The 15607-nt window shown below is 27.2% G+C and overlaps 1 protein-coding gene across 1 annotated transcript; it reads left to right on the top strand.

Annotated features, from left to right (window-relative positions):
• Positions 1–4615: 4615 nt before the first annotated feature.
• Positions 4616–9998, top strand: LOC103569721 (uncharacterized). The gene is made up of 5 exons (XM_008547181.1): positions 4616–4778; positions 7738–7902; positions 8011–8196; positions 9546–9827; positions 9901–9998. Exons 1-5 carry the CDS (start codon positions 4616–4618, stop codon positions 9996–9998), a joined length of 894 nt encoding a protein of 297 aa, XP_008545403.1.
• Positions 9999–15607: the final 5609 nt, after the last annotated feature.

Below are 15607 nucleotides of genomic sequence, written 5' to 3' on the forward strand. Positions count from 1 at the left end.
GAAATATTATTTTTCCCAAAATATAATTACTTATTGATCACCATATATTTTACTCACATTACCACTTTGCTGTGCAGTGATGGAAGTGTAAAACGAATACTAACGACTCACTTGGAAAATTTATTTGAGGTTAAAATTTACTAATTAGTATACTTCTTATCTTATAGACAATTATGGATTATAGTAAATTGATTTCTGCGCATTCGATCTACAGTTTTATCAATTTCTAAATTATATGAAAATTTTGATATATAATTCCCGCGAAAAAATCATTTTTGAAAATTTAATGAAATTTTAACTTGAGAAAAATTTTATAGACAATGACCATTTAAAAAAATGAATGCGTTGCGACATTCATTGAAGTTTCCAGCTCGGAAAGTCAACTTTTTGTCAAAAATCACGTTAGTTCATCCCTTGCCGCGCAATATACTATATTATAGGCAGACAATTTGATTAAAATCATGAGAATGAAAAAAAATGTTTGTAAAATTGAATTTATTATTGAAAATGACTTTTATTTTAGATAAATTATTGTAAAATTATGTGTCATTTACTGTATAGTTTGGTCCTATTCACATGCACGAGCGGCCCTTATTAAAAGAATCGATTTAAAAGGATTAGAAAAAAAAAATTTCAAATACTTCTTAATGTTTTTGAACACTTTGAATATATTTTTTAATCACCCTTCTTATGGGCATTTAACATTGCAAAAGTGTTAAATCGTTTAGTTTTATCAGGGTCGAGTCCGTAATACTCAGAAAAAAAAAACATTTTTTGGCGCAAGAAATATTTACTTGTCTCAAAAAATTTTTTGTTTTTAATATAATGTAAAAAAAAGTTCTGACACCAGGGAATCAGTTTTTTCCGTATATAAGAGTTGTAGATGGACACTGGTTAATATTAATTGTCCTAAAAGGCACAATAATGCGATCGTAAGAGTTTTTCAAATTTCCAAATAATTTGAAATAATAATTTATCAAATATTTGAAAGGTAAAATTCAAGAAAATTATGAATTAAAATTTTTTTAGCTCAAAAACACTAATTTTGTAATATATATTTGTAAAAAAATTAAGTAATTACGAATTCATGAAAAAATATGAAGAGAGCTATATGATAATTTTCAATTTTCAAGCCTTTAGTTTTAAGAGTATTTATCATTAAAATGCAATTATAATGGAGATATCGGTAGATTTTTATAAATGAGTTGTCGTAATTATGATAAGTGAAAGAACTGAACATTGGCTAAGGATTTTGAGATTTGGACTTATGACGTCGATGCACTCCCATCACGTGGTATGGGACATCGTTATAAGTTATAGGAATTAAAAAGAGGAAATTTACCTGGGACATAATGTGGCCGAGAGCCTAAGCGACATCATTTTAGTTTTCAAGTCTCATTTCTCATACAAATTTGTGCAGATTGAGCGAATATAAACAGGAATATCTAAAAATATTATTGGATTATCTATCTATTATAAAAATGGTAAGTAATATTTTAATTCTGCTGCCATCGCACTAAACTTTCAAATATTCTCGGTCACGGTATCGAAAGTCATCTACATGATCTATTCTCATTCAATTTTGTCGATTTATTTGAAAAATTCTTTTCGTAGACGATAAAAAATCAGGAATAAATTCGGAATAAATTTTTCGTCTGAATTTACTTCGTTATTTGGAAATTTGGAGTTTAAAAAATAAATCACATTCGCATTCGAGTGAATAGAGAGTTTTTATTTGCGGAATCAAATTAAACACAGAAAAACAAGATTTTATGGGGCGAAAAATTTTTTTCTTGCCTCAAAAAATCATTTCTTGCTTCAAAAAATTTTTTTCAGTCCTAAGAAAATTTTTGTCTTTAATTTAAAGTGCAAAAAATATTTTATGCGCTCCAAAATCCTTTTTTTCTGTGTACATGTGAGTTTACCTTACAGCGCAATCGCTGAAGTGTTAATTAACTTTGTTTTTATTTGTGACATAATTAATTAATTATTTGTATTATAATTAGGCATGCACAGTAACCAATTGCATCTGTGAATCAAAAGACTTTATGGAAAAATTAGACGAAAAAAAAGAGTCAATTCAAACAGGGTTAAAAGCAGTGGAACGTTCAAGAGACATCATCACCGAACTTTATTTGAATTCTGAAACTGACGTCATTGAGATAGCAAATAAAATCGGTAGTTATGAGAAAGCGCAGGAAACTTTGATAATTCGGCAAAAACGTGTTGTCGCTGAAATTAAAAAGATTTTTAACTGCAATATTGTTATGAATATTCTAAGGGATAAAGATGGGCAAGAATTTTTGGCTTTAATTGAAAATTATAACAAACAACTCAACATGGGATTAAGATGTAGCGAGAAATTAAATTGAATTAAATTTTAAAAAACTTATTTTTCTTTGTTTTTCTCGAAAATAAAACATACTTTTAATAGAGTATAAGTAATAACATTCAAAAAAATTTGTAAATATGAACTTCGGCTTGAAAAAAATTTTTATGAGAATATTTCTTTAATAATAAATTATAAAATTACTGGGTACTATATTTTACAATTAAGTATGAAAATAGAAGTATTAAATTTAAAATAGCTGACTGAAATGTATAATTTTTAAAACTTCCCGTGAAAAATGAATCATACATGGCCATGCATGGCCGTATGTGGCTCATATATGAAGCATATATGGCCACACATGGACATACAAACTTTTTTAATACAGTCATACATGGCCATGTATGAACCATACAAGGCCATACATGGTTTTGTATGACTGTATATGGCCATGTATGACTGTATTAAAAAAGTTTGTATGTCCATGTATGTCCATATATGCTTCATGTATGGCCATATATGCTTTATATATGAGCCATATACGGCCGAGCATGACCATTTATGATTTATTTTTCACGGGAATGCATGCCTCGAACGCTCATCCTGTGAAAAATGAATCATGCATAGCCGTATATGGTTCACATATGGTCATACGTGGGCATATAAACTTTTTTAATACAGTCATGCATGGCCATATACAGTCATACGAAACCATGTATAGCCATACATAGCCTTGTATGGTTCATATATAGACATGCATGACTGTATTAAAAAAGTTGGTATAGCCAAGTATGGTCATGCATGACCATGTATGGCCATGTATGATTAATTTTTCACGGGTTTGAAAAAAAAAGTTTACTTACAACAAAATAAAATATTTTCAAAATATGAAGTATTATGAATATCGATACTTTGTTCGGTCCATTTCTTTGATCTCTTCGATAAAAATTTGAGTTTAAAGTGATGAATAATAAGGAAACTTGAATGAGTCTCCAATGGTGAATATTGAGATGTTTCTATACATAAAATCAGTTTCTATGAAAATCTAAAGCAATTATATTATATTAACTCTAATAAATATTACTTAGACACAAAAAAATATATTCATTTAGAATAAATATATATATTTGTTCGAGGTTGATAAATATATACTTGAACCTAATGATTATTGATTTAAAAGTTATGATGTTAGGCTGCAGCAGCGAGAGTAGTTCAGTGCTCACCACTAGATCGCGCCCACTACTTGTAGTGTCCCTGGTAAGAAACTTCTTTCAGAATTATTATATTCTCAGCTTGAAGCATTTATGGGACGGGTTATGAAAATTTTCAATAGTAATACAGGGATATCCTATATTCCACTATGACATTAATGTTTATCCTGAACATTTATTTAACTGTTAGATAAATATTCTATTTTATGCTTGCTACTAATCGCGTAATTATCTTTACTTAATATTTTATAGTTTCTAATAAATTGTTTAGTTGGTGGATTATAAAATATTTAGTTAAAACGACCAAATATATGATGGGCAATCAAATCATTTTCTTGTCATAACTAAAATTTAGTTGTCAGGAGAAAATTTTTTTCTCAGTGTATGTTTTGTATTATAAATACAAAAAATGCTTTGACAGTTTGATTAATCAATCAATCGATTAATTTAGCTTGTTGTGATCATTTATTTTTTCATTGATGTATTTTTTATCTTCAATGAGTTTAAAAAATTCACGTTCTTCATTGTTTTCCAAAATATTTAACATGATGGGGCAATTAATAATCGATTTAATTTGAGCGATGACAAATATTTGAAAATTTCTCCAAGATTTTTGAGCATCTTTATAAACATCTAATTTTTCATCGATTTCGGAGGTATTTAGAGGAAATTCACTAAACATTTCATTTAGTGCGTGTTTAGCCCATCTTTGATATCCTTTATTTCAGTAATGATATCATTTTTTTTTTTAAATACGTCCATGAAATTTTTTTCATCGCATAAGCAGCCAATTGTAGTACATGCCTATTTAAAACAGTTAATACACTTTAAGAAAAGAAATTCTTTTTTTGAAATTGATTCAAATTCACTCACCAGTTTTTAAAATAGATTAAAAAATATGTATCAAGTCACGAAATTATCAAAATGTAAAAGTTTTCTTGTTAATTTTAAATTTTTGTATGTGTCACTTTGAACATGATTATTCAAATGAATTATCTTTAATATAATTATAACACATTTACTTAAAAGCTTGGGAACCTTTAGATGTAGAGCTAGATACGCGATGTTTGTAGCAATGATTGAAGAATGTATATTGACCAAGCTACCCCAATGCCAAAGTGGAGTAACAAAAATAGAGAAAATAATAATGTTCACATGGAGAAACGTTCTCCTCCATGTTACTGATGGAACGAAAAATGCGACGAGCTCATCAATGTCAGGAATGAAGCATTCCAAACGTTAAAAAACCAATTCAGCTATGTGAATTTTCTTGCATACAAGAAAGCTGATGCTCAAGTCAAAAACGGGTCAGAGGATCAAGAGAGAGAATTTTCGTGAATTCTGTGAGATTGAACAAGAACACAAACCTTACTTATATCTGAAGGAAAGTTAAGGGTTTTCAGAATCGATGGAATTACCCGGATTAATATTTAAAATAAAAAAGAAAATTACAAAATAGACCACTGAATATGTGAAAGACTTTTCTATCAGATTAAAATATTAAAATCCTGTGTCTATTAATTTAAAAATATACACACAATTTTTAAATTTCCATGAAATTTGCCCAACTTATAACAAGTCTGTTTTATTACTACTCTTCGTGAATGAAATTGACAAACAATAGTTATTGTTTCGTATCCCAGTGTATGCTTTTGAACGCCCACTCTTATATATTACACTTCTCGACCCTTTCTTTTATGATTTCCCACTTAATTCTTTTTTGTTTTTCAACATATATTCCCCTTTTATTTCAAGTTTTTCCCCAAATTTATTGTTTGCCCGCTCAAAGCCGAATTCTGGACTCGAACGCTAGACCTTTCGCTTGTTGGTTGTCTTTTACTAGTACTCATTTATAGTACTCATTATACTATAATACAGCGAGTCTTCTTACAAAGTGTACATATAAATTAACACAATTGATCAGGCGTATAATTTATTCTTAAAATTATAATCGATGTATAAAGAACAATATTAGTTGATAGTGAATTACTTTTTTAAAAATTCATTACATATTTATGATGTATTACACAGTTAAAAAAATTTCCTAAAAATTAACACAAATTATGTATTAGAACAACATTTTACATAAATTTTTATGTTGTCTTAACATTGTTCATTTGTGTAAAAAAAAAAAAAAATAAAACAAAAAAAATTTTAATAGTTTCGGTTACCGGTTCTATAATTTTCACAAATTTTAATATTATCTAAAACTTTCACTAATTCCATCCGTAATTAATTCATCCAATATGTTGAAATCCTATTGAAATCCATTGTAGTTTTATGTGAATTAGAATAGGAGCAGGTTGAGGGCAAAGGATACAATGGGGAGTTACAAAATTGAGAACAGCATTGGTCATCTTCGGTACACTATCAATAAACAAATAAAAAACTGTTTTTAAAATTTTTAATTTATAAGAAGTAAGTATAGTAATTTCTATGGTGTGTATTTTGTACAAATATTTCTGTCAAACATATTTTGTAAAATAAAAAAAAAATACTTCAAAAAATATGCTAATCGCAAAAAATCGAGTAACTGGGATGTTGCCAAGTTAAACAATAAACTTTTTGGATAATATCAAAAAATGAAAAAAAAAAATTATGGAACATACTTGGTGTGCATACTTACATATGAATCTATTGATAAGCACATTGGTACTAATCCCCCCTAATGATACCTCCGTTACAAATAGTAATTTGAATAATGTAATTAGTAGCATTGTATTGACGAATTTGATAATTGGAAACATCTTTTATTTAGCAAAACAATTTATTGGTTCGACAACGATAAAATAATTTGAAACAGTTCACATTCAAAATAATTTCTAATTGTAATAGTACTCCAGCTTATCGATATTGAGTTGCTTTAATAATGGGATACTAAATATATATTAGTAGCCGTAATTATTTTAATTGTTTTCTGAGTAGATAAAATTTTATTCTATGACAAAAATAAATTTTATGTACGAGACCATGTTTTTTAAAAATAGTCTTGATTTAATCATAAATAATAAAGTAATATAGCTTCTGTTGGGAATATTCGGATTGAATGAACTATGGGGAAAATAAAAACAATAATTATTTAAAATAATACATTAAAAATAATGAGTTATTACTGTTGTTTTTATTCCAATCCCAACGTTTCGAGGTTTTAGTTATTACCAATAATACCTACTCTGATGGGTTGTAAAATGTCCATTTTAACACAGCTTATTTAACACAATAATATACAGAAAAAATTTCTACAAACTTTAACAAAGTTAACTTAAACAGAGATCTTAATCAAAACTATTGCGTTTGATGGAGCCTAAAGGCTTCGAGGGTATCAGAAGTCTTTTGGGAGAACGTCATCGGATGCCTTAATTTTGATCAGGATCGCCGTCTAAGAAATTCCATAGAAATTTTATAAAAAATCTAGACTCAGCTCTATCAAAAAGTTTCTTATCATTTTTTAATAAATTCATCTGTTCAAAAGTTATTGGAGCTTGAAGTCAAATTTACAGTAAATTTCGATATATTTTTACTTTTCCGGTGAAACTATCAGACTTATAAAATGTCATAAAATCTTTTTTGCAGACAAATTGATTTTCTACAAATTATTTCTGATAAAGTTTTTTCTAACTCGGCATAATTTTCTAGTTATTTCCATTTTAAAGTCAAGCTCTTGAAATCGATCAGAACACTACTTCTTTATAGAGGATTTTTAAAAACGAATTAAAGAAAGCCACGTGACAATCACTATTCGACAGTGAATATTCACTTATTGCCAATGCAAAACATACCACTATTTGAATTAGTGGCATACTTTTCACTAGTAAACAGTGAATAGTCACTATTTTCACTATTTCAAATTTAAGAGAGTAATTTATATTTTCCAAAACTTCCCTTCGGAGTGAAATTCACTCCAAAGGGAATTGAAGGAATAAAAAAATCATCTACCCGGCGTTCGGATTTCTTATTTTATAAATTTATAAACACATAACATGATATTGCGCAGAATCATAACAACTACCGATAAAAACCCATCAGTTTAGTGATTAACGACAATTGACTATGAGGTATTTTTCATGGAAAATCTTAATCGCCAGGATATTTTTTATAATCATCACAATTTCTGGTTTATTAATAAAACTATATATTTATTAAATAACAATAGTGTTAATAAATTAATAATTTACTCAACGATATAATTTATTTTAGGAAAGAATGCAGTAAAAATAACAAAATTAAAATTACCTGTAGCAATACACAACGGAACGGGACCAGTAGAATTATTATGTGTTTACCAAATAGAAAAACAAGAAAATGGTCTAGTTGTAAAATGGTTCCATGATTTGCACCAAATTTATCAGTGGATCCCACCAAGTCAGTTTTTATTTTTTATCATATTAATTGGCCTTTCTTGTTATATTGACATAAAAAATGTCTTATTACATTAAATATTTCGTTTACTTTCATTATTTAACTGTGCAGTGCCACCCGAAGACAAAGGTATAATTTCCGGTCTAACTGAATATTTACCAGAAAATATTAATAAACCATATTCACGTTCAATTATCCGATTGAAAAAAGTAAATCTTGCTATGACTGGTGTCTATACTTGCAGTGTTAGTACTATTCTCGAAGATATCACAGAATCGAAAAAAATGACAGTTTACGGTAATTTTAATTTTAAATACAGTAAAAATTTTGTTAAAATTAACACCCCTGATTAAGAAATCTAATTTGGAATGATTTGAGATTACGTAACTCTAAATAATTTTGAATCATTCAAAATTGTCTGAATTATTTTGCTTTCGAGTATAAATTTTGGAATGAATCATTTTAAATCATATTGAATTAAAAAACAACGAAATATTATTTTTTGATTTGAGATTACTTAAAATGGTTTAATCTCTCGAATCATTTCAAATTAAATCAAATTAGAAAATAATATCGCAATTTCTGGTTCATAATTTTATGATTTAAAATAATTCGAAGTTGAGACTTTTTAATTATTTGAATTATTTCAAATTATAATTTTATGATATGATACAATATGAAATAATTTAGATTTTTCAGATCATTTCAAATTAGATTTTTTAATCAGCGACAAAACTTTGTGTGAGCACAATATTTTATATAAATATTTATATTATTTTAACATTATTATTTGTGTTGTTTTGATAGTTATAGACACTTTCTTTGAATATAAAAAAAAAAGATTTAACGTATTTGAGTCTCGAAAAACTAAGTATTTGCTCAAGTAACCCGATTCCCCTCCCCCTTCCCTATACGTAAGCTTAAGAAGTTACTATGGTTAATTTACCATATTCTTTGTGTTTAATGAGTTAACACGCGTTCTGTGTTAAATTTATATTTAAAACTGTTATCTACGCAGTAATACTGCCCTGATTAAGAAATATGATTTGGAATGATTCAAAACAATTTGAAATGATTTTAAAAAATTTGAATCGACTAATACATAGATATACACTTAACATAGAGCAAATCATTTTTCTTAATCAGGGTGAATAAATGTTACTTTTTTTTCAATTAACATTTTTTGTGTTAAACTCTAAACACGAATTAGTGAATACTTATTTTCACTTATTCATGTTTAGAGAGAAAATGAGCTGATCGAACATCACAAAACAGAAAAATGATGGCTCGAAACTTACCAATTTTTATTATGCTGTATCATAATACTTACTATGTGCGAGACACTTATCGATAAGATTTAATAACAATTACTTTCATACATTATAATAATTGTGATGCGGAATAATAATTTTTCATAAGAGCATGATAAATTTTTGGATGCTCACTTTCTGTTTCAAGTTTGGTCGACAGCATAATAAAAGTTGGTAAATTTTGAGCCAACATTTTTCTCTGTGTATGAAATTAACACAAAAAATGTTAAATATTTAACACACTTTTTTTTTTACTCAATTTCGGCAAATTTTTACCATGTAAATTATAGTTTTAAATCAGTAATAAAATTGTTAATTTTCGATAAATTATTACAGTTCCCGATCATAAATTGAGTATTTATGCTGTTTATTACAACAATACTCACATAAATTTGACATGTATTGCGAAAGGTGCTCGTCCTAGTCCTAGTTTGACTATTATAGTTGACGGTAAGCAATTAGACAACCGGAGTATTCGTATAGAGAGTTATCGAAAGTACCCATGGATAAAACAAGAAGCCATAGTTTCAAATTATTCAAATCCGTCAATTATTCAATGCGAAATAACAATACCTGGGACGGGATATAGAAAACGGGAAAAATTGATTTATTATTACAGTAAGTATATTTATTTAATATTAATAAATATCATTAATTAAAATTATTATCAATTTTTTTTATCCAATTGCAGACAAAGGATTCGAAAAAAATTCTGTGGTTCAAGATTCTTCGTCATTGATAACAACAATAATTAACGTACTGACTTTAATTACATTTTTTAATAGTTAATAAATAAAAATATAGAGACAATTATTTGAGATAAAGAAATATATTTATAGTTTTAATTAATTTACTGTAGCAATAAATAAAAAATATATGGACAGAAATAAAACGTTGTGATTGTTTTTTAAGTCTTAAGCCAATAAACTGTATAATCTACTGAATCGTGAAATGTCGGGGCGTATTTCCGTTTCACTGAGCAATGGGTCTAATCGATATATCGATCTGATCGGAAAACAAGCGTCAGAGGGTAATTGTCTTTATTCATCTAGAGTTTATAGAAAATATACAAGTTAATATAATATAATGAGGTGATGACTTTTTTAGTTGAAAATTAGATTCAACCTTTTGAATTACTAACAATAGCTGTGTTCAGATTGAATAATGTTTTTTTTTTATGTCTTATAGTTATGCTTGGAAAACATATATAGATTAATGATTGAGTCGAGTAGATGAGTCGTATTTTTTTCGTTATAGATAGTTAAATACATATATATTAGGGCGTGTCATAAAAAAAAATATTTTTTTTAAGTTTATTTAGAAATAATTTTTATTAAAAATTTTCAAAAAATCGACTTTCTTCAGGGTGGCCACAAACCGGGAATATCGGGAATTATCAGGGAATTTAATGCAACCGGGAAATATCATGGAAATGTCAGGGAATTTCGAAAAGTATCCGGTAATTAAATTGTGACAGTTAAAAATTTTTACAATTTTCAATAATACGCTAGTTAGAAAAATTAAGGGATACTTAAAAAATTTCAAATTTTCAAGTGATTTTCAACAGGTTGTAACTCGAAGGAAAATGGTCGTACGACAAAAAGAAAAAAGGCAAATTGTAGCTTCAAGTGTTTAGTTTTCTGATCAGGTCTTAAAATTTTTTTATGTGCGGTTCCGGAGTAATCCTAAGAAAATTCTCGAAAAATAAATTTACCAAATTTTTGCTCGTCTTCAAAAACGGTCTGCGAGCTTCAATAAATATTTTTCGATAATTATGATTGGTTTATGATTGCTCCGGAACCGTGCATAGTAAAAAAATTTCAAGACTATATCAGAAAACAAGATACTTGAAGCTACAGTTTGACTTTTTGTTTTTGTTGTACGACCATTTTCCTTCGAGTTACAAACTGTTAAAAATCACTAAAAAATTTGAAATTTTTTAAGTATCCCTTAATTTTTGTAACTAGTGAATTTTGAATTTATTTGAACCCTAAAATTTTTTATTAAATATTTAAACTTACACATTTTTAACATGGAATAATCCAAAGTAGGCAATATTAATTTATTTTATTGCCTTTTTTATGGTTTGTCGCATGATTTAATTATCAAATTTAATTATTGAAAATGAAAATATAATAAAAACTTTGAATATCTAAATGATAAGAGTAAAATTTCAAAATCAGGGAAAAATTTTAAAAACTTCACCGGAGAACCGGCAAATATCAGGGAATTTTTAAATCATTTTTTTGTGGCCACCCTATCCTATTTTAGCTGCCAAATTACCCTTTTTTTTTGGTATCAGTTCCAAAAGTCGTCCCAGACTTTAAGTCTTTAAGATGTCGAATGAGCCACCTAGCAAATTCAGTAAAACGTCTTTTTTCTGACTTCGCACATAAGACTAGTATGAATTTACCATGACGTCTTAAGGAGCTCCTAATTTTGACTTCATGAAAAAGTTAAAAAAAAGAACAAATTTAGACGTCACAAAACTGACGTCTTATGTATGGAGTCTCCAAGGACTCTTAATTAAGAGTTCTTAAAAATGACACCTTTAAGAAGTCATTGTAAGACTTCTTAAGGACGCCTCCAAAAAGACCAAGTAAAACAGTCATTCTGACTTGAATGCTGTCTGGAATTAGAAGTAGTTCGATGCTCGCCACGAGACTGCGCCTAACCACTTGTGGTGTCGATGGTAAGAAATATATTTCAGAACGGTTATATTCGAAATTTCAACACTATTTTATTCAAGTACACCTCTGTCATTTGGCAGAGTGTCAAGTACCTTTTTTGATTGTACTAAAGTATATTCTATAGTCCATGATGAAATTATTATTAAATATTAATGGTTACATGAATAATTTTTCTCGAATTAAAACAACAAAAAGATCTTCAGATAAAGAACAAGAAAATAAAAAAATTAATACATCAACTTTTCGAAGAGAGAATACATTTCTTAAGCTAAGAAGTTTTTCGTTGTTTTTGGCCCAAGTAACCTTTTTTTCGTTCAAAAAATTTAATTTTTAGGAGTTGACATCTTTTCTTCAACCAAGAAACTGTTTCTCAATCAATAATTTGTTTGGATTTATTTTTTCATAGTATATTTTAATATTTTGTAATAATCGATTTGGAAATTAAGTTACAATTGAATGAACTATGGAATTAATTTTTTAAAAATTATTTGAACATATAATTTGTAAAGAAATATGCGCCTAGAGAAACTGCACAAGATTTATTAAACAAAACAAAACTTTTATTATGACGTCAAAAAGAATAATAAATTGAATAAAAATGTAATACATTAATTTTATAAAAAGTGTAATTATTCGTAATTTGAAACTTAAAATTAAAAGAAACCAAGTTCTAAGTGTAGACCTGTTGCATATTCATTAAAAATGCGATGATAAATTGTCAGTTGCGTTAGCGGTCAATTGTTATGTTATTTTTTTTTTCCCTTTTGAAAGCTATTGTAGCAAGAAAAATAAATGATCTACAAGATGATATGCACATCATGGATGATACACGATCAGTGATATTGTGAATGCGCAAAATCAAGTGGTTTAGGGATGAAATAATGTAGCCACTAAATAACTTGGAAACTGTATCATGTAGGTGGAAAGTCAACGGATAGGAAGCTAGAAGGGGATGAATATAAATAAGAAAGTGGGGAAAAAGTTATGAAGAGTTGATAGAAGAGCTGGTTAATCTCTTCTGCATCGACACTCGCAACTTGACTTTCGTCTGAGCAGGTAAGCTCTGATAAATTTTATTTTATACTTAGAATGTTATATTTAAGTATAACATGACTGTTTCATCGCTTTTATTTACTCTTCAAATTACTTTATCTTATAGTTTTATTTTTTGCACACTTCAATCGCGAAGCAATGAATGTTTTTCTATTAACGCTTACTCGGTCCTAGTTGATTTCCTCGTGTAAAAAATATATTTACTCGTTCAGAGATGATCAAGTAGAGCGAAATTCGAATCATTTGAAAAATATATAATTTATTAATGAACACAGGAAACAATGTGAAGTCAATTTTTTAATAAAAATTATTGAAAAAAAAAAGTTGTGAAAAAAAATGTGATGCGCGTCGATATGTACGGACGTTAGTAAACACAATAACTTGAAAAATTTACATCAGATTGAAGTATTTTTTTTTTTTTTTACAATTTAATTCTTCAGTATAAGAACTATTTTAAAAATTATCATCCAAATTCATTTTATTTAATTGTAATTTATAAAAAGTTAAAACTGGCAGTTCATAAAAAAAATTAGCTGCCATCTTGCATACAAGAGCGCTATCTATTCATTACTTTTTTACACTGCAATTTTTTTTCAATTGCTAACGAATATATACGTTTTTCTTTTTCATACATATATATTTTTATTGTTATTAATATTTTTTTTTAGTTTTTGAATGAACGACTTGTGTACAGTTGGATTTTCTAACTTTTTTTTAATTTAAATGTTTCAGATACTTACGCAAATTTTTGTCAACGAAAAGTTTCTCTTCACTAGACTAAAGATGAGCCGACTCTACATGATCATCTTTATTGCTGGTAAATAAAAATTCGTCATTTTGTTTTTTTATGTGTTTTGTATGTAAAATTGAATTGAGTGATTTGATATTTTAAAAAGTAGTTTTTTCAATTAAAATAATTTATTAGTAAAGTTAGTTACTCATTAAAAAATATATGAATTTAAATGAAGTAATTTATTATGGTATATAAATATAATATTTTGTTTTTACTATACATTAATGAGGTATTTTTATGAAAGAATTAAAGAGGATACGGATTAAAAGTTAGCGCCTTAAGATCAGAGAAATAACTTTATAAGCGTGCCGGGAAAATATAATGAAATTTATGCGACGTTTGACTACCAAATGAGAAAACTTATAATTACATAATTGGCATTCATTCATTCGGAGTTTTTAAATATTAACGTCTTATAAATAATAATAGAATTGATTTCTAATAAATTCAAATTTATAATTTTGATTTTGATAGTAATTTTTTAAAATATAAATTTATAGGGAAGAGAAGGGTGGGTAAAATGGTAGCACGATTTTTAGCTCAAAATATCCGAATACAAATTATCCGATAGACAAAATATCCCCGGATTAAATATTCAATAGACAAAAAATTTGTGACAAAATATCCTGTCAATAAATCCTATTCAGAAAAACATATTTTAAGTGAAAAAATAATGTGTTGATCTATTTTTAATATCACACACTCAAATTTTATGTGCAAATATATTAAACATTTCTGATAAAAGGGTACCGTACTATTCTTATTAAAAGTATTTATATTATGAAATATTTTGTTGGTGATATTTTAGCTATCGAGTATTTAGTCCGGAGATATTTAATCCATCGGATAAATTGTATTCGTTTTTGAAAAATTTTTTGTAAAAAAATAGTAGGAAATCAATTTGATTTTTTTTATTATCTATTTATAATAAAAGAACTCAGTGTTAAATTACTTCAGATTAGGGACAAAATTTTTGCCTTAATTTTGAAATGAATGAATTTTTTTGATAAAATTAAATTTTAAACAACTTTTATTGCAAAAAATTTTTTATAAGACCAATATTTTTGCCATAATATCAAAAATTTGACCCAATTAATTAATAAATATTATATTTAAATGAAAGCAAAAATCCTGACCCTACTTCAGATGTATTTCAATAATCAACTAGAAAATAGTAATAATTTTTTAATTTATTACTTTAAACAAAATATGATTGATTATTTAAGAACATCTTTTTTGGAATTAAAAGAAACTTAATTAAAGATTTAAATCTTTTACTTTGGAGTTAATAACAAATAAAAAATTACCAATTTGAAGTCTGCGGTTAAATTTTTTCAAAAATCTAGTGTCAGTCGAAAAATATTAATGACTTTTGTTTTATCATAAAAACTATTAAAATTTTTTTTTTTTTACCTTTGTATTCAATAATTATGTGAAATTTAACTTTTCTTATAAGAAAATTTAATTTCCTCAAATTTACTTAATTTTCAGAAATTTTTTTTCAATTTTTTTAGGGGGTGCCCATTTTGCCCGCAACAAATGAAATTTTAACTGCAACTCAAATTTTTTATTCACTTTGAATATCAAAAAAGAAATTTCTTAAGTACTCCCCCTCCCTTTTTTCATATATATGTAAAATATACAAGATATAATTAATTATTAAAATTTAAATTTCATTTAAATTTAGTGTACGCGCTGTGGAACTGTAGCGGGATACTAACATGTGATCAGTGCGGCCGGGAATGTACTCCGATATGTGGAACTCGACAATTCCGTGCATGCTGCTTCAATAATTTAAGAAAACGAGCACCGAACCTGGGATTTAAACTCTGGTTGGTACCATCCGAAGAAACTGAACATTC

Source organism: Microplitis demolitor, chromosome 3 (genome assembly GCF_026212275.2).
Source record: "Microplitis demolitor isolate Queensland-Clemson2020A chromosome 3, iyMicDemo2.1a, whole genome shotgun sequence".
Classification (NCBI taxonomy): domain Eukaryota; kingdom Metazoa; phylum Arthropoda; class Insecta; order Hymenoptera; family Braconidae; genus Microplitis; species Microplitis demolitor.

What these genes read in the sequence shown, in the direction of transcription:
- LOC103569721 (XM_008547181.1), top strand. Translation starts at nt 4,616, where the DNA reads ATGATTGAAGAATGTATATTGACCAAGCTACCCCAATGCCAAAGTGGA. An exon ending in TTATCAGTGGATCCCACCAA is followed by an intron (nt 7,903 to 8,010) that starts GTCAGTTTTTAT and finishes TTAACTGTGCAG; the next exon opens with TGCCACCCGAAGACAAAGGT. An exon ending in AAAATTGATTTATTATTACA is followed by an intron (nt 9,828 to 9,900) that starts GTAAGTATATTT and finishes ATCCAATTGCAG; the next exon opens with ACAAAGGATTCGAAAAAAAT.